This window comes from Phacochoerus africanus, chromosome 9, assembly GCF_016906955.1.
Source record: "Phacochoerus africanus isolate WHEZ1 chromosome 9, ROS_Pafr_v1, whole genome shotgun sequence".
Taxonomy (NCBI): domain Eukaryota; kingdom Metazoa; phylum Chordata; class Mammalia; order Artiodactyla; family Suidae; genus Phacochoerus; species Phacochoerus africanus.
The window spans coordinates 104,096,856-104,121,995 of NC_062552.1; the positions used below are offsets into that span (position 1 = coordinate 104,096,856).

Below are 25,140 nucleotides of genomic sequence, written 5' to 3' on the forward strand. Positions count from 1 at the left end.
ATTAAACTCAATTCACTTTCTTTTATAGCTCCTTTGCTTTTCAAAGTATTCCCAGTTACAGATTATCTTTTTAAAATTCTTCAGTGAGTTTGAGGGAGTTAATGGCAAAAAGACAACTCATGTTTAAATGAACTAAGAGCTTTTTATCTTACCACACTTTTCATTTCTCTCTGTTATTTTGGTTTGCCTTGCTGCTAGCCCAGAGGCAAAAGGAGTGCTTGATTTTCTTGCCTTCCTGGATGGAAGTGATACAACAACTTGTGTTCAGAGGAATACATGTTTTGTGTTGTTTTCCTAGGAGGGGAATTATATTACTTTATGTCTCCACACTCACAATCACCCAACTTTTCTAGGTTACTAGCCAGGATATGGGGTGTAGCTTGGTTTGCTCTTTCATTTGATCCTCCCCGCAACTCCTTGAGCATAGGATAATATTGTCCCCATTAGACACATAAGAGTGGAGTCCTTAGGTCTGAGAGCCAGGCATGTTTGACCTCCAAGTATAATTTCCATACTAGAAATGATGGAATTAGTTCCTAGATTGAACTTTTGATAGATTTGGGATAAAAGTAGTGAAACAAATGCCCATGGAATTAGTTTGAACTGAATTCATAAAAATTATAGACTCCGATAGACTCTTTTGTAGGACCTATCTTGTAGGATGAGATGAGTGAGAGAGAGGGTCTTGCAAGTAGAGTCGGAACCTATCTTTATTTAAAGTTTTGATTTCATACATCATGGATTTTTTTCATCCATTTAAATTTTTTAAAGGTTGCATTAAAATGTTATTTACCCTGAGGTTTTTTTTTGTGCCTCCTTAAATTTTGTGCCCTAGACAAGTGAAGCACTTGCCTCACTCTAGTCTTAGCCCTGCAGAGCAGGCACATTGCTAGGGAGGCTACTAGCTATAGCCCTTGATTTTCCACATGAAGAAACTAAGATCTAAAAATCACAAAGCTAGTACTAATAACCCACATTTCTTCGCTCACAACTCAGTGCTCTTCCTACTACAGCAAATAGAATTAAAATGATCTGACAGATGAACATCAGGAGGGTGTGACCTCATAATAAAGCCAGATTAAATGTACCAGGGAAAAAAAGTGTAGAGTCCTTGAACTGCATATGTATGTTTAGTCCCAGATCTTCCTCTCACCCTGTACTAGAAGTAGCTGCAAGGTGCGACAGGTGGAATTTAGGTTAGGCAGAAAGAAGCACTTAATGTAGGAAGTGAGGTTGCAATCATTCTAAAAAATGGTATAAAACAAGGGTGGCAAATGCCTTGGGTTGGGTGTAAATACGTGGTGGGGGCTTCAGCAAACTGGGGAGAGAGACCACAAGTAGAAAACAAGTTCTCCAACTCTATTCATCACTTGGAGAAACAGTGTCTTTTCTCTTTTTTTCTGGGTCTTAGGCACCCCTTAGATTCCATGTCAAAATTATTGTTTGAAGCAACTCAAACCTAGTTTGGTAGCATCCTCTTCTCTCTCCGTACAGAAATTCCTTGATCCTGCTTCTTATTTATCTTTGCAGCCCTAATCAGCAGAGACCCCTTCCCAGTTCTCTTTCCTTCCTTCAGTATCTGCTCCTGGGTCCTGGATTACAGCATTTTCTAATCCTTTGAGTTGGCTCTCTTCTGCTCTAAAAGACACTGTCTCTCTCACAATTACTGTGTAGTGTCCCCATTATGGCCTTTCTAACCTCCCATGCTGGGCCATCACATCCCTCATCAACAAATCGCCTTGCAACTACATTGCCTTTTCTCGGATGATTTTTTTTTTTTTGTCTTTTTAGGGCTGCACCTGTGGCATATGGAAGTTCCCAGACCAGGGGTCAAATCAGAGCTGTAGCCACCAGCCTACACCACAGCCACAGGAATGCAGGATCTGAGCTGCATCTGGAACCTTAACCCACTGAGCAAGGCCAGGGATAGAACCCATGTCCTCATGGACATTAGCTGGGTTTGTTAACCACTGAGCTGCCACGGAAATTCATCTTGGATGACTTTCATATAGGACAACACACACATCTAGAATGGGAAGGAGAATCACAGAGGCAGGGGCTTTGCTTTGCTCTGAATTGTCACCATCTAGCATAGTTTTCTGCCGTACAAGTAGGAGGTCAACGGTACTCAATGAGTGAATAAATAACTACACTAGTGCAATTCAATTCACTCCAAATTGGGTACCTCCTAAAATTCACATATGAATTTTCAAAACGGTCAAAATGCCGTATATTTCAAAGCAAAACCACAGCATGGATAATCAGGGAAATGAAAGAAATGAAAAAAATCTATGACACTTTGCGTTTGGCCTGATAAACAATTCCAGCTACCAAAACCGTGGATTCTGCCTTTTTAAACAGACCCAGTAGTTTGCTGGGGTGCTCTGGGCTCATTTGGAGATTTTCAGCACCACGGATAGAGGCATCATGTTTCCTTTTGTCTGAATTCCCTGAACATCAGGGTGAAGAAATACTTGGTGTGGACAGGGCTCTCAGTGACTGTGGTGGAAATTACCTCCTTCTAGCAGAATAAAATTCACTTAAAGCCTTTTTATTTTCCCTTTCCCTTGGCAGACTTGCGTTTTTCAGCTGTTCAGGCACTTATGCTTCTATAGGTTGGTTTTCAGTTGCCCAGAGAATAGGGAGGGGTTGCAATGGAAATTGATATCTTCTGAGTTTGACACTCCAGGACAACCACCAGTGACAGTTGTCCCTGCTGATAGCTGAGGTGTCTCCTATGCAAAGCATGACCTTCATCCAAGGAACCAAGTGTACATAGGAAGTAGGCCCTCTTATTCACTGAGTATTGGCTTTAGGTTCCAATTGCCAGAGCAAGAATTAGGAAAATTAGTAAATTCTTCCAAGATTTAAGTGTGGAAATATAAGACACACACTTGTGAGAATAAATCCTACCCAAACTTTCAAGTTTTACTCTATTTGGTTGTAAAACCCAAAAGCTAGATTGCTTAACTCTCACTTCCTGTTAAATCGTTTTTAGGGACAAGGTAATACTGTAGTCACCCTTGCTTTTCCTTCTGTCTTCACATTAGCTGTATTAAAACACAGAATTTATGGTTTACCAAAGGGAATACATAGTTTGGAGGAATAAATTGGGGGGTTGGGATTGACATATACACACTGCTATACATAAAATAGGTAACAAGGACCTACTGTATAGCACAGTATTATCAATATTGTGTAAAACCCATATGGTAAAAGAATCTGAAAAGGAACAGATATATGTATATGTGTAGCTGATTTATTTTGCTGTATACCTGAACTAACACAAATTTCTTAGTCTACCGTACTCCAATAAAATTTATTTTAAAAAATGCAGAGTTGGAGTTCCCGTCGTGGCTCAGTGGTTAACAAATCTGACTAGGAACCATGAGGTTGTGGGTTTGATCTCTGGCCTTGCTCAGTGGGTTAAGGATCCGGCATTGCCATGAGGTGTGGTGTAGGTCACAGACACAGCTCGGATCCAGCGTTGCTATGGCTCTGGTGTAGGCCAGCAGCTACAGCTCTGATTAGACCCCTGGCCTGGGAACTTCCATATGCCATGGGTGTGGCCCTAGAAAAGGCAAAAAGACAAAAAAAAAAAGCAGAGTTTCACTAAGGTATAGTGAAATGACTTTTTCAGTGTGTGGTGGGGGTCTCCCATTCTGAACCCTTTGGGGAGCCTGACTTTCACTTAAATTTGATGCCTTTCCTCTAGTTTCTTGAAATGTCTTAATATTTTGTTTTGTTTTGTTTTATTTTATTTTAGGGCCACAGGTGAGGCATATGGAAGTTCTCAGGCTAGGGGTTGAATCAGAGATATAGCTGCCGACAGACGCCACAGCTGCGGCACCTCTGCAACCTACACCACAGCTCACAGCAACACTGATTCCGTAACCCACTGAGCAAGGCCTGGGATTGAACCTTCATGGATACTAGTCAGGTTCGTTTCTGCTGAGCCACAATGGGAGCTTCCAAAAATCTTAAATTTTTATAGTTATCTCTTCCTTTTTTCCCCATTTCTGTCTCTCATACATACTCTGAGCTGGCCATTTTCTCATGATAATAAATTTCCTGAGCTTCTTTGGTGAGGAAGCTCAGGGTAGGAGCTGATGGAGATTAGCCAAATGTCAGAGCTGCCTTTCCTTTGGCCAGCACCTAGGAGCAGATCCATGAGGCTATTTCTGCGTGTGTCCCAGTTTAAAAAAATGAGAACGAGCTTTTCTTCCTACACTTACTTTCTGTTAATCTCCCTCTCTGTGTCCAGCGCTATACTCATAAAATCGGAGGTATCCCAGTCTGGGTATTTGCATACCACAGTGAGAATCACTAGAACTAAGACTATCTATGGATAGGAGCAGAAATTTTACCTGAACCACAGATTTTCTTATAACATTGATTTAAGAGAGGATTCGGGGTTTACCCAGGGGCATATATGTTTTGTTTGTTTGGTTTTACAAAAGGGCTCATGATATAGCTCAGACATTTTCTGTTATCCACCTGTAGACTGAATAAAAATTTTTATGTTTGTGCTGGCACCTCCTGTTGGCCTTTTAGAATCTGACATGGCATTTGGGACCCTCCATGAGATTGGAGACAGTGCCATTAGGTGGCAAAGGCCAGAGACCCACAGGCTTCTTCTCTGATATGCTTAGTGTCTTTCTATAGTTAGGAACACTGTGGACACTTTGGGACTCAATTTATGTCTCTTTTTAAGAAAATGAATCTTTTTTGGGGGGTAAGGTTTTATGAATGTGCAAATGGTCTCACTTATATTAGCTGAGGGTGCTAAAATGAAAGGCTCTCCCTCAACTCTTTGGGAATGGCCTAAATGTATGCCATTATGTATTAGTGACCTCAGCTCACCCTGTCTCCTAGTTAACTATGATCCCAATATTGGCCATGCCTGGCCTCAGAAAATGGCCAGAGTAGGAGTTCCCGTCGTGGCGCAGTGGTTAACGAATCTGACTAGGTTCCATGAGGTTGCGGGTTCGGTCCCTGCCCTTGCTCAGTGGGTTAAGGATCCGGCGTTGCCGTGAGCTGTGGTGTAGGTTGCAGACTCGGCTTGGAGCCCGCGTTGCTGTGGCTCTGGTGTAGGCTGGGGGCTACAGCTCCGATTCGACCCCTAGCCTGGGAACCTCCATATGCCACGGGAGCGGCCCAAGAAATAGCAGAAAGACAATAAAAAAAAAAAAAGAAAGAAAAAAAAGAAAAGAAAATGGCCAGAGTAGCCATAGCAAAAGGCATGTGGTCACCATGAGAATGAGAAAAGCTCATGAGCATGGAAGTGCCTTTGTATTTTGTATTAATAATCAATCCCAGGCGGTTCCCATTTTGGCTCCTCAGGTTAGGATGCAGCATAGTCTCCCTGAGAATGTGGGTTCAATCCCTGGCCTTGCTCAGTGGGTTAAGTATCTGACGTTGCCATAAGCTGCGGTGTAGGTTGCCGATGTGGTATGGAGGCATTGTCGCTATGGCTGTGGCATAGCCTGGGAACTTCCATATGCTGCAGGTGCAGTCATAAAAAAGAAAAAAAAATCAATCTCAGGCTTTCAATACACCCATTTACTTTAGATCTTCATTGCAACCCTGGGAGATGATAAAGGTTATCTTCAACCTCAGCAGGGATCTCAGCGTTTTCATTGAACATTTCTAGTTTGTGGTGGTTTCTCCATCCCATCTCCTTCAATGATAGTTTCCAAATAGCAACCTTCTCCTATTACCTTTATTCAATCCTCAGTTTCATTAGAAAACCTTGCTTCTAAATCAGGGAGAAAATCGATTGTATCTATTTTGTGGTATCTCCTTCAGTTCTCTAACCCTCTCTTACTTACAAATTTTCTTTCTAATTTATTCTCATGTCCTTTTCCTCAGGCTTTGATTGTCCTTCTTTGGTGTAATACCAGTCTCATATCGTCTATCATCTAGGACCTTTCTCAGAGCTTACCTTCCACCCGGGATAAACTTCAGCCTCTCTCTCTCTAACCTAGCTTCATCCTATCATCTTCGGGTAACCCTTCCCACGACCCCACCGACCAAATTCTCTCTCTTGACCTTACATCCCTTTATCTCCCATCTTGTTTCTTTTTTGCTTTCTTCTTGTTTCTTTCTTTTTAAAAAATCCAAATCACCACTCATTACCCAACTCACTGAAATCTGAATTATCATTTTTTTTTCAGCTCCATTGGATCTTCCTTAGGTCAATAATTTATCTTCTCACCTAACTTGCTATTCCTCCAATACCTGCCATTTCTGAATGTGGCACCTCTGTTGTCTAGCTAGCTAATCCAAAAGTTTTACCCTGCCTGTCTTCACATCTTCTACAAAAAAACCAAGGTCTATTTATTTTTTCTTCCTCGACGACTCCCAGTGCCACCTTTCCCTCTCTGTTCCTACTACTGCCACCAATGTTCAGATCTATGTAGTTTGCTAGCCCACTGCATCAGCCTTATAACTGGTATCTCTTCCTCCAGCCCTCTTCTGTTCAAGCCCATCCTCCTGTATCACTAGAGTCCCCCCCCACACACACACACATTCACTGTGTAAAATGCAAAGCTAATCTCATTAAAACCCTCATTACCTCCCGATCATCTATAGGGTAAAGTTGAATTTTCTTTACAAGGCTCTCCACAGTATGTGTCCCAATTTTCCAGCCTTGTGTGTCCGCCAACCCTTGCCTTACTTTTTGTCCTCCAGCAACATCTGGTTGTTGATGGTTCTCTGTATTCAGAATACTGCTTGTCAAAGCCATGGTTTGCTTACGCTTTCCCCTCTATCAATACTGACCTTTCCATATTGGTTTAATTAATTCATACTCATCTTTTAAGAATCAGCTCAGGGAGTTCCCTGTCGTGGCTCAGTGGTTACTGAATCTGACTAGGAACCATGAGGTTGCGAGTTCGATCCCTGGCCTTGCTCAGTGGGTTGAGGATCCGGCGTTGCTGTGAGCTGTGGTGTAGGTTGCAGATGTGGGTAGGATCCCGAGTTGCTGTGGCTCTGGCGTAGGCTGGCGGCTACAGCTCTGATTTGACCCCTAGCCTGGGAACCTCCATATGCTGCAGGAGCGGCCCAAGAAATAGCAAAAAGACAAAAAAAAAAAAAAAAAGAATCAGCTCAGGCATCCATCTCTCCAGCAAGTCCTCCAAAATATTTCTCCCCCTTTTTCCATCCTTTGCCACACTGAGTTAGCTACCCTCCTTTCCATTGGTAGAAAATGCTGTGCATATGGGCTACTACTGCATTCATTATGTCAAATTATGGTTTTCTGTTCCTGTATTTGCTTTCCTCAATATGTCTTCATACGCCCTCCGAACATCATTTGCATCAATAGCACTAAGCAGAGTTCTTCACACACAGGAGGTGCTAAATAAATGTAAGTTTAATACATTCATGCCAAATTTAGAGCAGGTTTGAAAAAAAATCCATTTTTCTTTTTCCATAGGGTGAGGGGGAATTTATGGGGCAGTGTTGAAAAATTTGGATGATTGCTTTTGTAACCTATTTGTCCCTATTACAAAAACACTGGTTTACACTAAATGACTTCTAGAGAGTCTTTGGCTGGTCTCCACCCCTGGGCGATAATGAGGCAATGTGGAGGTGACCTCCTCTCTTTTGAATAACATGGAATCCATCACGGAGACTTTTTTTTAGGGCTGTACCTGGCACATGGAGATTCCCAGGCTAGGCGTCAAATTGGAGCTGTAGCTGCTGAGCTACACCAGAGCAATTCAGGATCCGAACCACCTTTGTGAGCTATACCACTACTCACTGCAACACTGGATCCTTAACCCACTGAGCGAGGACAGGTTTCAAACCTATATCCTCATGGATACTAGTTGGGTTCATCAACCGCTGAGCAGGAACTCCAAGGAGACTTTTAAATATATGGTGGTACTTTCTATCAAAATTGATGTGAATATGAAGAAATGTTCACTGACAATAGCGACTATAGATAAACGCTGTTGGGGGGAAGAAAATGTCAATCACAGATGTCACTGGATCTGTGAAGGCCACACTGGATTTTATACAGATGTAAATTTTATAAAATGAGATTTTAGAGAGGGTCATAAGTATATTCGGGAAGTGAGGCAAGAATAAAATGTGAATTTGAATGGTTGTCCAGTCCCTAAGGAATAGTTTATATAGCAGTAAGGAGCAAAGGTGATGCACACGAGCTGGCCAGATAATAGGCATGCTCATTTCTCAAACCATAGTTTCTAGATCCTGTTTTACTTGAATCATTGTCAAGGCATCCCTCAGGGTCCTTTTATGTTCTTTCTTTCTCTTTAAAAGGTGACGTTGGAAGGCATATTCTCATACAGAATTCTGAGATGGATCACTACGCCCCATTCCTAGTCAACATGCCTGGATTACATTTTGCTTATAAAGGGTAGCATTTTTGTTTTCCACTAGGACCCCTAGATTCTCCTCTTTTTAAAAAAAAAAAATTGATATTCACCAGAAACAGGTGCACTCCAACCTGTATTTGTGCAATATTTTTGTTTTTTTTCGTAGTGGGCGATTCCATGTGCTTCAGGGATAATGGTTTGTATATTAACAATAGTTTCATTTTAAAGATCAGTTTTTTTCTCCTCTTCCCCATATGTGTATGTATACAGACAAATGCAAGCAAGGGCAGACCTGGCTAGCCCTTTTTATAAGCAAAGACCACTTCATCATAATAAAAGCACATTTAATAATTGTTCATAATGAGCAAATGAGAGCAATAATGCAAGGAAATGAGAGCCAATTCCTTGAAATGTTTGTCTTATTTTGTCGTTGAAAAAAATGCTTTCTCCTGAAGTAGACTGAGGCTGAACTGTTGAGCTGCCTTGCTTCCACCAAGTATGAAGGTATTTGATACTCTGTGTTTACTGGGTAAAATCCTGGGTGGGGGGTAGAGGAAGGGTAAAGATCTGTTGAATTTGGGGCTTAGTATTACTCTGGATTATATGGCATGTAGATTTTGGCAGACACTCAACAGCAGGCACCCATCCATTCATAACTGTTTTACTCTTAGGATTATGTAGCCAAATGGCTTAATGATTAAGAGTTGGAGCTTTGGTGTTAGAAAGGCCTAATTTCTAGTCCCAGCTTTGTCACTTTACTAATTTGAGACTAGTTAAGTTTTCTAAGATCTAGTTATTCCAACTGTACAAAGGAGTTGTTGATGGCACACAAATCACAGGTTTTGGAGAAGCTTCATGTGCTAGTGGTTACTTTAGTGTCTGTATGTAGTTAGGGTGAAGAAAATATTCTCTATGAGAAAAAGAAAGGTAGGAAGCAACAAAGACATCCAAAGGATGATAGATGTGGTTACAAGAGGGTGGGGTTAATCCAGCAATCCCACTCCTGGGCATATATCTGGACAAAACTTTCATTCAAAAAGATACATGTACCCCTATATTCATTGCAGCACTATTCACAATAGTCAAGACATGGAAACAACCTAAATATTCATCAACAGATGAATAGATTAAGATGTGGTATATATACACAATGGGATACTACTCAGCCATTAAAAAAGAACAAATAATGCCACTTGCCGCAGCATGGATGGAACTAGAGATTCTCCTACTAAGTGAAATGAGTCAGAAAGAGAAAGACAAAGACCATATGATATTACTTATATGTGGAACCTAAAATATGGCACAGGTGAACCTATCTACAAAACAGAAACATACTCACAGACCAGACATGGAGAATAGACTTGTGGTTGCCAAGAGGGAGCGTGAGGGAGTGGATTGGACTGGGGATTTGAGGTTGGTAGATGCAAACTATGACATTTAGAATGGATAAGCAATGAGGTCCTGCTGTATAGCACAGGGAACTATATCTAATCAATTGTGATACAACATGATAGAAGATAATATGAGAAAAAGAATGTGTGTGTGTGTGTATAAAACTATGTCACTTTGCTGTGCAGCAGAAATTGACAGAACATTGTAAATCAACTATAGTAAAAACTTTTAGGGGGTTCCCATCGTGGTGCAGTGGTTACTGAATCCAACTAGGAACCGTGAGGTTGCAAGTTCGATCCCTGGCCTTGCTCAGTGGGTTGAGGATCCGGCGTTGCCATGAGCTGTGGTGTAGGTTGCAGACGTGGCTTGGATCTCGAGTTGCTGTGGCTCTGGCATAGGCCGGTGGCTATGGCTCCGATTAGACCCCTAGCCTGGGGATCTCCATATGCTGCGGGAGTGGCCCTAGAAAAGGCAAAAAGACAAAAAAAACCAAAAAACAAAAAAACCACCTTTTAAAAATGCAGTCAACATCATCGTAAAATGTAAAATGATTCAATTGATTTTTAGGCAAATAAATAAATAAAAGAGGGTGGGGTTAGATATTTGAATCCTGTGTTCATGTTTTACTAGATGTATCATGTTGGGTAAAGCAATTTGAACTTTGAGAGCCGTCATTTTCCAAATCTCTCTCTGTCTATAAAAAGGGAGGCAGTTCTGAGGATTAAGTAAGACAATGTATGTCTAAGTGCCTCATTTCCTAGTGCCATATCTTTCTGTCAGTAGGAGCTAACCAAATGCCAGTTGTGGTGGTATGCTACTGATGCTGAATAGCACCTAGCCATGGTGTATGCCATTCCCAAATGACTTTTTTATGGTATGAATCCATGGTATGGGTCCTGTTCTGCTTAGTGCTCCCATCATACTCATGATTCCTATTTTTTTATTTTTATTTTTGGCTGAGTTCGCTGCTTACAGAAATTCCTGGGCCAGGGATCAGACCCATGTCATAGCAGTAACCTGAGCCACAGAAGTGACAATGCCGAATCCTTAACTTGCTGAGCCACCAGGGATTTCCCAGCATGATTCCTAATTTTTAGAGTGAAGTTTGATGCCTGAGAGTCTTGCATGGTATTGCAGGTGCTGGCAGAGTCCTTCCTATATTTCCATATACTTACTAGTTCAGTGCATATCAGCTCAACTTCTGCCATCACGTCCATTTCTCTGCTTGGGAGCTTTTTCCTGCCGTTGGACCCCACTTTGTGCCCTGTGCTGTAGCCAGAAGTACAGAGGAATTAAAGGTCCCCTTCTTCCATCTCCCTCAACCAATGACTGGTGGCATTTTTCACTGGCTCCTAGACCTTCCTCTGTGAGTTTAAGCTCCATTTTCCCTTCATGGTAGCTGGCTTGATGATGTGCCTTGTAGTGGCTGCTGTCTTATTCTTATGTCACACACCTACAACATCATACAAGTGAATTTCCTGCAGTTCAATTATGGTCTCAAAAGGATTCTGAATAAACTCAAGGAGTTCCTGTGTGGCTCAGTGGAAACGAATCCGACTAGGATCCATGAGGGTTCGATCTCTGGCCTCTCTCAGTGGGTCAAGGATCCAGAGTAGCTGTGAGCTGTGGTGTAGGTTGCAAACTCGGCTTAGATCTGACATTGCTGTGGCTGTGGTGTAGGCCAGTGGCTGCAGCTCTGATTCGACTCTTAGCCTGGGAACCAATATGCTGCAAGGTAGCCCTAAGAAGACAAAAAAAAAAAAAAAAAACCCAGAAAAACAAAAAAAACAAAAACTCAAGCTAAGAGACATAGCTGCCTCCAATAAGCCAGCCTAGTGATGCTGATGGGGAATTATTACACATAGAACTTGATACCAGGGTTATTACTGTAGGGAGGTGGTTACAACAGAATTAGTTCCACCTGGGACAAGTCTTAATGTGTAGGTTGCAATAAAAATGACTGAGGCCTATTAAATCTTTTCTCAATGATGTCTATCTGAACACCTGTCAATGTGCTTCATTGGGTAGGGGCTATGAGAATCTTATTTGACCTTCTCTGTCAGAAGGGCCTTGTGGGTGTAGGATAGGACCGGGTAAAATAGGATCATCATATTGATCCCAGGGCTAAACTTGGAGCTTGAGGTTGTTCTGGGGAGGTCTAGCTATATCAAAAGGGAGAGCTCTGATTCTTTTAAAGGGATGCATAGTACTCCATTGTGAGGCTTTATTACACAGGCAGCATTCCTCTCTTGATTGTGACTCCATTTCCAGCTTTTGCTTCTACCGTGTACCATGTTGCAATAACTCCTTGTGCATTTGCACTGGTGCTTTTATCTTTGTGGTGTAGCACAGGACTGGGTTGATGAATAGAAGGGGGTATGTTCTTCAAATACGAATGGATGCCATTATATCGCTTTCCTAAATGTGGTAATACTCACAAGTGTTACCTCAAGCAGTGTGTGAGAGCACCCTTTTCAAGCTCCCCTGATAGTAATAGGAGCTATTGTTTTTAATTGTGCCAGTCTGAGGTGTGTCCAGTGCTAGCACATTGTTATTTTAATTGCCTTTCTCAGACTATCAGTGTATCTGTGCACATTTACTTCTGTTTGTAGGCTATTGGGCTGAGCATGTCTGTGAAGGGACTACTTGTGACTTCTGCCCATGTCCTCAGTGAAGATGTTTGTCCTTTTTCTTGTCTTTCCAAAGTCTATTATTTATTTTGTTTAGGATAGATTTTGCCATTGATTATGTTCCTTTTTTATGTAGTTAAAATTTTATAGCTTCTGGGTCTCCCATCTTGATAGAGAATGTTTCTTTCATCTCCATCTCTAAGGAGTATGATTATTTTTTTTTTAGATTGTCAAAGGTTTTAAAAATTTGGCTTTACTTTTTATGTCTAAGTCTTAACTCCATCTGGAAATTTATTTTTCTGTTTAATATAAGCAGGAGGTTCACATTACTTTTATTCCTAATGATAATAGTAATGATAATAGTTAATACTAATTGAGGGTTTACTATGTGCTGCATTGTTATATAGGCACTTTACTTGTATTAACTGTTTTAGCCCCTGTTCTTCATAACTCAAATCATAGATTTTCTTACTTATATCCATTTTCCATATGAGGAAAATGAAGCACAGAGAAGCTGAGTGACTAACTAGTCCAAAGGTCACATAGTGGATAAAGTAGAATTTAACAAGTAACCAGTCTAAAGGTTCTTTAGTGGATAAAGTGGTGAAACTGGGATTTAAACCAAAGGAATGTGGCACTGAAATCCACATTCTGATTATAGTGCTTCTTGCTTGGCTAGTCAGTGAGCTAGGACCATTATTAAATAATCCATCATTTCCCACTGAATTCATTACTTCTTTTGTTGTTTACTAAATTCTAATATATACCCGTCTCTCTCTAGAGTTTCTGTTCTGTTCCATCTATTCATCTATTCCTGTAGTAATTCCTATTGATTTGATTATTGTGGCTTTATAATGTCTGGCATCTATATAGTACAATTCTCTCGCCTAGATTTTTTTTGTCATTAGCCTATTGACTATTTTAGTCATTCGTTCTTCCATGTAGAAGTTATATTCATTTTATTCAATTAAAATATTGATATCTGATGGAATTATAATTGAAATTATATTACATTAAATACCAATTTTGGGACACTTGGCATGTTCATGTTAACTGTTCCCAATTGAAATATAATATCCTTTTCTCTTCATTCAGATATTATTTTATATTTTCCAGTTAAGATTTTGTACTTTTCTTTGTATTGCCCTCTGCATTTTTAAGTTAAATTTATTAATATTTTAAAGTTTTTATTGATATTATAGGTAAAATATTTTTCTCATTTTTTTAATGATTTTTACTAGAGTAGTGAAAGGGCATTGGTTTTGTATATTTATTTTATATGCAATCAATATGAAGAAAACTATCAAGATAATCTTTTTAAGTAACTAATTAAAAAGGGAAAATGATCATAGCAATACAAGCTGAAATAGTGTTTAATAAATTTTAGCAGCTATTCTTAATAAAATCTAGGTAAAGTGGAAATAAGAGATGATTGCTTAGATAGACGAAGGTTATTTACTAACAACAGCAGATCAGACAAACATGGAAATCATTTCAATTAAAGTCAGAAAATAGTCAGGGATGCCCATGTTACCAAAAATAACCATTACATTTGCTAGAACCTCCACGGTAAATAGAGGAAGAAAATCGAATAAATGGTATAAAAATCAGAAGAGTTAAAACTGTCTATTACTGCTATGATTACATATCAAGAAATTTAAGTAACTTGCTGACTGGATAGGATAATTTGGTAAGCTCAAGGTAAGCTAAGTATATAACCTCAATAGCTTTCTCTGTTCTATCAACAACTAGCCATTTTTCCTGCTCAGGATTCAGATTCTAGAATGGCTGCCCTAGCTTGGATCATTTCCTGCCCCTTGAGGAGGGGGGGGGTAAAAGGCCTTTAGGACAGCTTTCCTAGACTCCACCCAGTGGGACAAGGGTGACTCCTTAAGGAGAAAGAGGAGTTCCTTGGGGGCTCAGTGGGTTCAGGATCTTGCATGGTTACTGTTGTGATTTGAGTAGCTGCTGGGACGTGGGTTTGATCCCTGGCCCAATGCAAAACCTTTGGGAGTCAATACAGTGCAGTGGTGGAACATGAGAGCTGCAGGGTCTGAATGGTTGGGTTCAATCTTTGGTCCTGACACTGATTAAGTTATCAATGACCTTGTGTGACTTTTTAACCTCTATGTGCCTCAGTTAATGGGGCTCTTAACAATGTTACAGAGCAAGAGAGGCAAATGTAGGCCCCGTGTCACTGGAGAAGGGCCAGTCTAAGCCTCTCGTGGTTTGAGCTGAAGAATCAATGTTTGCTTTATGCCTATCTATGAATGAATGAACCTGTAAAATTAAAACCCCTTTCCAGTCTATTTTCTCCCCCATGTACCTACATGCTTTCTGTTTTGCCCCCTTTTCAATCCAAATGCAGAGCTTGATTTCCTACTGATTTCTGCAGGCAATTCCACACTCATTCTCCCTCCCTCTTCTGTTTTCCTTTTACTAGCCTCCTCCCCCTCTCCCTGCCCTCTACCTCCTTTCCCTCTTGTCTCCTCCTGTCTTTCCTCTCCCCTTCTATCCTTCCCCTTCTCTCTCTTCCCTCCTTTATCCCCATCCATTCCTCCCTGAAGCTCTCGCCTCTTTCTTTTCTGTAAGCGGGCTCATCAAAGCATCTTTTTGTTTTAACAAAGGTAAGTCTCTTCCTAAGAAAAAAAATTCAAACCAGCTGCTGAGAGAGTGACATTATCTCCTCATTATAGAACATTAGGGCTGGGAATTGCCCTTGGAGATCAGGCAGCTCAGAGGTTCTCAGACACGGCTAGTTGGTAATGATACCCTGGGCAGCATTTAAAAAGCCAGGCCTTGCCCCTAGTGATACTGGAATAGAAAGTCAGCAGTGGGACTTGGAGTGATATTTGAGTGGGGTGTCCAAGAATATATTTATTTCAATTCTGGAAGACTTGGATTTCAGTCCTAATTTCATCACTTACTAACGGACTCATCTTGGCTGAGCTATTAAAACTTGCAGATCCTCGGTTTTATCTGCTAGATGTGGAAAATAATACCTTCCTTAAATCACAAGCAGTGATGGGCAGATGGCACAGCACATAGTAGGCATTAACAATTTTTTTTTCTTTCCTCTGGTAAACAGTACAGAATCCTGACTACCTCTCTAAACACACAGGAGGCTCGAAGGAGGAAAGAGGCTCGAAATATTCCTGGGCCTTGGAGCACGTCTTAGAAAGGAAGGCAGGCTAGTCAGCATCATTGTCCCCACTCAGGACCCCAGCCACCTGCCTCCAGATTTGATCGGGAAGTCCCACACACCAGCATGGAGCCAGGAAATAATATACAACATTTACTGTGAATTTACTTTTTCAGGATTATTTTAATTAACTTTCACGACAATGCTATGAAGTAGATATTATTATTATTCTTAACTTCATAGACTGTAAAATGTCTGTAGGCAGAGCTATTTTTGGAGGGGCTGGGGGGCTACTATTTATAAGTCTGGCTTATTTACCCCATTGCTTATCTATGTTTTCAGATCCCAAATAACTATTGATAGGTCTTGGATTCATTTCCACTATAATGTATTGGGGACCTGACACAGAAGAGCTAGTAGCCAGGGTGAGGAGCCCCAAGAATGCAGAATGTGAAGCTGTGACTATTGGGTTCATTTTCATCTGCTCTATCAAATACCAGGGCACTGGCTGCTGAGCCCCTCTGCAGTCTCCACTGATTTCCAGGCCTGTTCTTTTCAGGGGCCCCCAGACAGCTCCAGAAGCTTTGTTGTTCCTGCTGGGAGGCACCAGTCCCATCCACTCCTCCCCTCTCAGAGTTGCAGGAAAGGCTTCTATCAGCAAGAATCCAGGGAAGTTATTCATCCATGGGAGGCTTGACAATGACGCTTATTCTTTGAGGAGGAGGAACACTTACAATTTCATGCTAAAAAGTTCCAATTTTGGTTAAGTCTGGGGAGTTGATCTGCTCTGTCACAATTTCTCTATCTCTGCCCTTCCCCACACCCCCCTGCCCCTGGCTCATTTATTTAAATCTCACTCCTTTTCTTTCTTCATCACCCATTTAATTTTATCTTTAAACTCCTGGTCCAAATACCACCCCCCCCCCAGCTGTGTCCATGGCAACTGGCTTACTAATTCTTTCTATCAGGCAATAAAGTTGGGGGTGTATGGACAAATGTAATCTCCTTGGGATTTATCAAGGTTGAAAAGAGAAGGGAAAAGACATGGGGAACATTTTTGTGTTTTTAAAGAGCCAGAAAGACAGGGAGAAAGGAGTATGTGGAGGAAGATGAAGGGCGCTCTCTGATGGGAACAGATTGCCCAAAAGGCAGGTGGGTGGCAGAGTGTAAAAATAACCAGGGAGTGACCAAGCCTTCATTTTCTTTGAAACGCTCACACTTTAGGGAGATATTGAAACTGCTAATTTTGTTGGCATGTTGACACCTCCTCCTAATTAATGAAGGGCTTATTAGGAGGACAACCAAGCTGCTCATGAGGAAAGAAGGGAGAACACGCTGAGCTCACTCCGCTTGGCAGTCACGACCCAGCGAGGTGCCACTGGGTGTGCGGTGGCTGGTGGGCAAGCTGGGGCAGAAGCCTTCTGCTGGGTTCTGGCCCTCCGAGCTCCACCCTCTTGCTACCGCCCTCCCTGGCCCGCCCACATAGAGGCACAGCCCAAAACAAGCTAGAGTGAGCTCCGTGCAGGACAGAGGCTCCAGCATCTGGCCTTCCAGGGAAAAGAAAAAAGTAAAGTTCTCATGACATCTAGACACTTTGTCAAACAAAAGCTTCTCCACTTTTGAATCTTCTGAGTGAGCCACACTTGGGAACAGCAGCTCTGGCTGCTGGTCTATGATTCCAGGTCCCAGCCATCATCTTTGATTGTTAATCTTTTTCACTTCAGAATGCTCAGAGCAGTGGGAGCTTGAACAGAGGAGACTTGGATGCTGACACTTTAGCTTTCATGGGCCAGGTTTCTGGTATCAGCAGAAGGGGTGGTCCAGGTGAGTGCCTTCCAGCATTTTTCAGACTTGGAACCACTAACTTCTTTTTCTGGGGGATCCCACCTTCCAGCCATCCACCAAAGCTATCCATTTGTCCTTTCAAATCCCTTGTGCAGTCCATTATATATGCGGCCTAGAGCAGTCGAGAGCACAGACTCTGGAGCTGATGGGGGGCTAATCCCTTAACTCTGCCACTCACCAATTTGCCTTGCTTGGTCAATCACCTGTTATCTTTATTTCCGTATCTATAAAATGGGGACCCTAGAGTTCACGTTGTGGTGCAGAGGAAACGAACCCGACTAGTAACCATGAGGTTGTGGGTTCGATCCCTGGTGCTCGCTCAGTGGGTTAAGGATCTGGCATTGCTGTGAGCTATAGTGTAGGTCTCAGACACAGCTCAGATCTGGCGTTGCTGTAACTGTGGCATAGGCCGGCAGCAACAGCTCCAATTGGACCCCTAGCCTGGGAACCTCTATATGCTGTGGGTGCAGCCCTAAAAAAAAAAAAAGGACACAAAAACATGGGGCCCTAATAGCATCCACCGTAAAGGGCTGTTGTGAGGGTTAAGAAGAGAACAGATGTAAATTGGTTAGTACTGTGCTTGGTGTATATGGTATACAAAATAAATAGCACTAGGAGAATCACCTTTTAAAAAAGCTTTAATTTATGTTATAGCAATATTCCTATACATTGGGCAAGGGAAATCGTTAAGATCGTTCTTTAATACTTGGGAAAATTGAGTCTTGGATGGATTGGTGACATCACCAAGGTTTACAACTAAGAAGGTTTACAATTAATTGGCTGCAGAGCCTGTGTTTTCTGGTTCTAGTTTGTTTATTTATATTTTTTGGTTTGACATGCAGACATGCTCATGCCGTCCCTCAGCATCCTTCACCCTGTCTCCACTAGTGTAGCAGGTGCAGAGGAGGTGGGAAATGTCACACAGCCTCCCTCTTCCAAAGATGTGTGTGCCTCAGAAGAGAGAACCCTTGACCCGGATGATCATCATGCTTTGTGATCATGGGGAAACCTCTTTATCCGGCTGAACTTTACATTTACCACATTTAAATGAAACATGATGATTATTTTCCTTAATATCTTAGGTATACATCATGTCGCTAAAATGGAAACTCAAAGTGGAATATCACTAAGGGCCAGTGAGGGAATGTTGTTGATCCTGGAGAAAGAGAAGAATATTCTTGCCAGTCTTGTGCAAGGAAAACAAACTTGTGTCTTAGGAGAAAACAGAAGAGGTTAAGTTATGCCTTTAATTATTATTTTGTTGTTGCAGATTTGGTGTTTGTCTTTCTAACCAAATGAATAATGCAATTGGCTGTTAGGGAAACACGTTAAATTTTGATGATGTTGCAGTGAGAACCTGGGATCTTCTGTGTGAGGAGCTCTGATTTCCCCTTACAAAGAGAAGGTCCCCACATGCGTATCCTCACAGACCAGCCCTGCCCCCATTGACTAAAAACTCTCCTTTAGCCCAGAGTGCTGCTGAAGAGGTGGGTATGGACCATTTCTCAAGGAAGATGCAAAGGAAGGGGTGGTTTCCATTGATTCTCCTTATTCTCTACCTGTCCAGTCTTCCTGGCATCACTAATCCACACATCTATTCTGTGATGCATGCCAAGAGGCTGGTTAAATTGGAAATTATTCTTTAATTAGTTAAATAATAATAGCATGGTGGCATTTCCATTTTGAATCTTGAAACTCCAAAATAACAAAAAACTCCACCAAATCTTAAAAGGCATAATATCAGACATTGCATTTTCCTGACTCTAAAGGAAATGTGTACGTGCGGGTGGACGTGCCTGAGGCTTCTTAAACTAACAGATATCAGCATGTTGATGTATTGTGAATAATCACATGTGTATATTAGTATATAACAAGTTATATACTGAAATTTTGCCAAAGATTTACTAGAAATTTAAATTAGATCAGATTCAGGGTTATTGCTAAAACAACATCACTTCCACCCACTTGCATTCTGATGTGCTCTCTGGAGAGTCTGCCATGGGAGTGTGCCTTGCATATTCATATCATTCATCATGTTAGTTGCACTTGAAAAAAAAAAAAAGGAATACATCAACTTTAAGCTCCTCTGTGTTACCAAATGCCAGATCTTCATTTTCAGACACCCTTAAGGAGTAGAATTGTGGTCATTGGGTTTCTCTGTAGCGGATGATGGTGAGGAAAGACATCTAGGAGATTTCCCATTTTAATACTTCTCTTCCACCCCACCCCCACTTAATTAGATAAGGAAGGGGCAGTATAATATATAGTGGAAAGAACACAGGGTTTCTTGGAGCCAAAGCGATGCTGGCATTTTAGAGACTGTGTGACCTTGAACAAGTCACCCAACCGATCTGAGCTTTATCATTCTCATTTGTAAGATTTGGGGCTGAGGATAGTGCCCACTTTATTTCCAGGATGAGAACTAAGATGCATGGAAGTCCTGACACAAAGCCAGGCACCGAGTGGCCTTTGGTTATTGTGATAGTTACAGGATTGCTGTGGTTGCTGTGATTTTACGTCTCCCTCCAGTGCCTGGTTAAAGGAGTGTATTTTATCTGTGTGAGAATACAGGCTCAGAATCTAACTGTTCCCAGGAGACAACTTTGCCTCCCTCACAGCTGGTATTTAAAGCATCAAAGAGTATCTGCACTCCAGGTACTTGTTAGATAATTCAGTCAATCTACTGCAATCCAGCACTTGCCAGAGGCTTGCCTACCACATTTAATATTGAGTTTTTCATTTATTTAGCACATGCTTATCTAGCTCATGTAGTGCTTACCATGTGCCCTGCCCTGTTCTAAGTGCCCTGAGATACTCATTTAATCCTCACAACACCTCTATGATGTAGGTATTATCAAGCTTATTTTACAGATGAGAAAACTGAGGCACAGAGAGGCTAAGTAATTTCCCCAAGGTCACAGAGCCGGTAAAGTGGCAGAGGAGGATTTGAAGCAAGTTATTTGGCTCTAGAGCTTGAGAACTTGACTGCTATACTATGTGAAAAAGACCAGCAGTCATGTTCAGCAGCTGTCCTTCCAGAGTCGTCATGTTCTTTCCCTGGGCTTAGTGACATGCTCAGAGAATAAGACACCCAAACGTAGGACTTTAGCATCCCTGTCCCCCTTCCTAACAATTTAAGGTCCAGCCCTTAGTGCGTGAGTCCCCTGTTTAGGTGGACCTTTCAGTGTCTTTGCCAAACTTGTTGCCGGTACTGTGCTCCATGTTATCCAATAGTCCTAATGTGAAAACTCAGGTGATAAAGTATATGAGCAGAGTGTGTTTCTGCCAAGGATTGTCAGTTTTATTTGCCATGAAATGAAAACTATGCAGCCCGTACAGTTCCCTTTCTACTTCCATTTTCATGGCTCTTGGGCCAAATTCTGTGCCCAGGTGCAGTCACCAGCTCTGTTCAGGTACCTACTGATGTTTCCTTTTTCGGCTTCCTTTAGAGGATGACTGCTCTCTTTTTATCCCTGATCATTCTGTTTTTCTTATTGATTAATCATATCTAATGCCTCCAAATCTCTTGGATGCAAGGAGGGTATAAACCATAAGCCACTAAGAAGCTTATGATGATTTTCTTTCCAAGGAAAATGTTTCAAGGTGTGTGGACTAAAGTAGAAGGGAGATGGAAAAAATAATGATAAATTATATTACCCATTATGAACAGCTACCATTTACTTATGGCTTGCTTTGCAGCAGGCACTGGGCTAAGTGCTTTACATACATTATTTCCTCTTAATCCTTGCAGACATGGTTAATAAGTGACAGGGCTCTAATTCCAAAGCAAGTCTTTCTGACATCAGTGCCTGTCCTCTTAAATCACTACACCACACTATATATAAATTTAGTTCAGACACTAATCTCACATTTTACCCAAATCAAACAAATGTTTTTTCTCCTTTTGACCTCAGGTAAGGAGAATTTGTAACATACCATCACCGATAGCGCAAGGCTTCCCTGGTGTCATGTATTTCTCCCCTTCACCCCTAATCCCCTAATCATACTTTCTATTATCCATCTTATAAAGGCATATGCTTGTTTAAAATATATATACATATTTTAAATATATATATTATTTATATATATTTTAAATAAGCATACGCCTTTGTAAGATACATAATGTGATTTTGTTATACACTTTGAATTTGTGTTAATCGTAGTGGACTGTATCTCTTGAAGTGTTTGTTATCTCTTGATGTATTTTTCCATTCAAAATTATGTGTTTAAGATCTTTTCATGTTGCCATGTTTTACATTTAGTTTCTCCTGCCCAACATTCCACTAATGTATCCACTGTGTCTTCCATACATATTGCTTTAGTGCTGGAACTCTGCTTCAGCTCTGCTCTTGCCAACAGTGTGGTACAAGGTGCCCAGGGAGAACTTTTTGGGGCTTTATTCCCAGGAGTGGTGTCGCTGAGCATATATATGCTTAAGTACACCAAAGACTTCCAGAAGGGCTATACCTATTTAAACTCCCACTAGCTATGCCCAAGAAAAAGTTCCAAACTGCTGCATCCTTGACAATACTTGGAATTATCTACCTTTTTCTTTTCTTCTTCCTAGTTAACCCTTTATTACAAGTCAGGCTCTTATAGAAATATATGTGGACTTAACACAATTGTATCAAGAACAAAAAACACAGCGCACAAAGTGTATGCTTTCTAGTGTTGGTGCTGGAGGTAGCAAGTGCCCAGCATAAGCTCCTCTAGGACGTCCTGGCTTTAGGAAGCTGGGTGTGTGAATTCTGGGTGCTACGGGTGGGTCTCAGGGACACTGGGGTGGGGAAGCATGAGTGCTCCTAGGGCCTCGAGCCAGTGGGGACCCCTGGGCCTCTGAGCACCTCCATGCCAGGCTGTGGCAGCCCCCACGACACAGCAGTCTCTCACGCTTCAGGGTCCCCCAGGAGCGCCTTCGGAAACCCTCCATTTAGTCGGCCTTTTCTAGGAGGATTTGGCTTAGAATGACCAACTTGGGCGAAACTGTCTGGGTGGAGAGGTGTAGCTTCCAGTGTCCCAGGTCCCCTTCCCTACCTTGTAGAAGGAGCCCATCTGGAGGGGCCCCAGGGCTCAGAGGGTACTCAGGGCAGCCCGGCGGCCCTCCAGCAGGGCCTCCCAGTCCTACTAGGGCTTTTAAAGCCGTGTTGAAGGGCTGGCCTCAGGATGCTCAGTGCTCTCCCAGGAAGAAGAGCCGCCCTAGGCACAGCCGTAGACGCAGCAGCAGAGGAAGTGGAAGTTGAGTCCTGGCGTCCACGCGATGGCCAAGAAAAATTTCCATGCAGGTAGGCCTCCTCCAGGGCAAGAGCCAGAGGTCCTGAAGTGCATGCTCATCTGGGTAGCGTGACTGGCACAACCCTAGTCCTTCAGTGTCTGGATCTTGCCCGCCTGCTTGGAGTGCCCACGTGCAGGAAGAGAGATGGCTTGAAGCCATCTGCAGGTTGGCCTTCTGCCTGTCCCAGTGCTTCGAAACTGCCTGCCTTGGCGATGCAGACCGTCAGCCACAGAAACAGTACAGAAGCCAGTGGATGGGCTTGTCCTGGTAGAACATTTTCCACCTTTGTAATCATTGCCCTTTGACATGCGCAAAATGATACCTCATGAGTTAAAGCCTTCTGCAAGTTTGGAAGATGAGCACACAGGGTCAGGGGCAGCTTGGGGTAGCTAGGGATGTGGATGGGATGTATGCGGGGCAGGGGAGCCACAGGCTTTCCTCGGAGTCCCCCACCTAGCAATTGGTTTATGTATTTCTTATAATAGCTGACATCGCTTTGCTTATTAGTACAAGAGTCATTTGTATGCTTGTGTCTCATGCCCACCTTATGGGCTGTAAACTAGGTCTTCCTTCCTCACCTTTGCATATCCTGGCTGCTTTGTTTGTAGCAAGACCCTCAGTTAATTAAAAAATGAATTATCTGAATTTCTGGAGGTACTACCTGCCAATAACAAGCTTTTGGGGAGTTTCCGTCATGGCGCAGTGGTTAGCGAATCCGACTAGGAACAATGAGGTTGTGGGTTCGATCCCTGGCCTTGCTCAGTGGGTTAAGGATCCAGGGTTACCGTGAGCTGTGGTGTAGGTTGCAGACGTGGCTCGGATCCCGCGTTGCTGTGGCTCTGGCATAGGCTGGTGGGTACAGCTCTGATTCAACCCCTAGCCTGGGAATTTCCATATGCTGTGGGAGCGGCCCAAGAAATGGCAAAAAGACAAAAAAAAAAAAAAAAGCTTTTGGGAAGTTTCCTGTTGTGGCAGCAGATATCCTACTAGTATCCATGGTGATGCAGGGTTTGATCCCTGGCCTTGCTCAGTGGGTGCGAGATCCAGCGATGCCCTAAGCTGTGGTGTAGGTCCCAGATGAAGCTCTGATCCCATGTGGCCCAGAGTAGCTATGGCTGTGGCTCTGATGGATTTGACCCCTAGCCTGGGAGCCTCCATATGCCATATGCATGGAGTGTGGCCCTAAAAAAGCAAAAGGGAAAAAAAAAAGGGCTTTTGGCTGGGAAAGGGTCGGGTGGAGCTGGGAGTTGAAAGCCACAGGTGATCCTTTTCTGTTCCAGTAGGGTGATTCAGTCTATCTTCGTTTTCCTGCACTATTTCCTGCCTCTTCTTTAACCAGAGGTACCTACTGCCTTAGGACAGATGAACTTTATGAAACTGCCCTGGTAAAGCCAGAATATCGAGCCTATAGGATGTTTTTTCCAAAATTTCCTAAATGCCAGGCCATTGACTCATTATCCTTTCTGATAACCTCCTGGAAAGTTCCTGGCTGGGCTTGGGAAGGAAAGGTCCCAGGGACAGCAAATACTTTTCTCTCAATCAAGGACTCAGGTCCCAACCTTGCTGGGCCGAGTGAATGATGTGTTTTGTAATGCATGAGGGTTTATTTAACAGGCAGAAGCATTTTCTAATTAAACTGTTGGTGAAGATACAGACAGTGTTACCTTTCCCTCAGGGTTGGGCACTCACTGGCTTTTCTAAGGTGCTGACCCTTCACTAACCCACAGGCCTCCGGGCAGTTCGTGCTGTGAGAGTTATTAAGAGTAGGCTGGGTCAGTGTGGCCACTTCTTTTGAACCATTCACCCGCTGAAGTCTAGGTTCTGGTGTAGTGTTTGGCTTCCTCACCTTGACTTTCTGTTCATACACAAGCTCTTGGAATGCAGGCAGGTGTGGAGATGCTCATATTGGAATTTGGCGGGTAGGAACAGAGAGTTCTAGGTAAACTCCCAGAGGAAGCGCCTTACAACTTCTGGCTTTAAGGATTAACTAGTGATTCTTGCAAACCTCATCCAGTCACTTCTGAACTACTCTGAAGTATAGTTGCATTTAGGTTTTAGGACCTAATATATGGAGCTGAGTCCCTAAAAGCAGAGAGTTATGCTTTTGCCCAGATGGTAATTATATTAGTCAGCAGAGACTTGATTATGCTGCAGTAAAACTTAACCCCCAGATTTTGGCATCTTAAAACAATCTAGGTTTATTTTTTACTCACATTACATGTTGAGCACTGGTTACAATGAGACCCTGCTTATCGTAGACTGAAAGAAGCTCCTTCATTTTATGTCACGACCATTTCCACATGAATCTTTAGAAGAGGATGAGAACAAGGAATGTGTGCGTTGGCTCTTGAATGCTTTCATCACTTCCATTGGCCAGAGCAAGTCACATGACCGTGTTTAATTTATAACGTGCTGGAGCAGTGTAAATCGGTTGTCTTCCCAGAAAGAAGAGAGCGTTGGAAATAATATAGAACCTTGTGTTTACCACAGCTTTGTTAGATGCCAGAAAACTTC

At 42.3% G+C, this 25,140-nt stretch overlaps 1 protein-coding gene across 6 annotated transcripts in view; it reads left to right on the forward strand.

Annotated features, from left to right (window-relative positions):
* Positions 1-25,140, forward strand: part of NRXN3 (neurexin 3) — a 1,579,386-nt gene that overhangs the window by 290,359 nt on the left and 1,263,887 nt on the right. For 5 of the 6 annotated variants that reach the window (XM_047796611.1, XM_047796607.1, XM_047796610.1 and 2 more), the window contains exon 7: positions 17,320-17,337. The exons of the other annotated variant lie outside the window; for it this stretch is intronic. In XM_047796611.1, the coding sequence (XP_047652567.1) occupies positions 17,320-17,337 (18 nt within the window). The remainder of the gene's footprint in view (positions 1-17,319; positions 17,338-25,140) is intronic. 6 annotated transcript variants of the gene reach the window in all.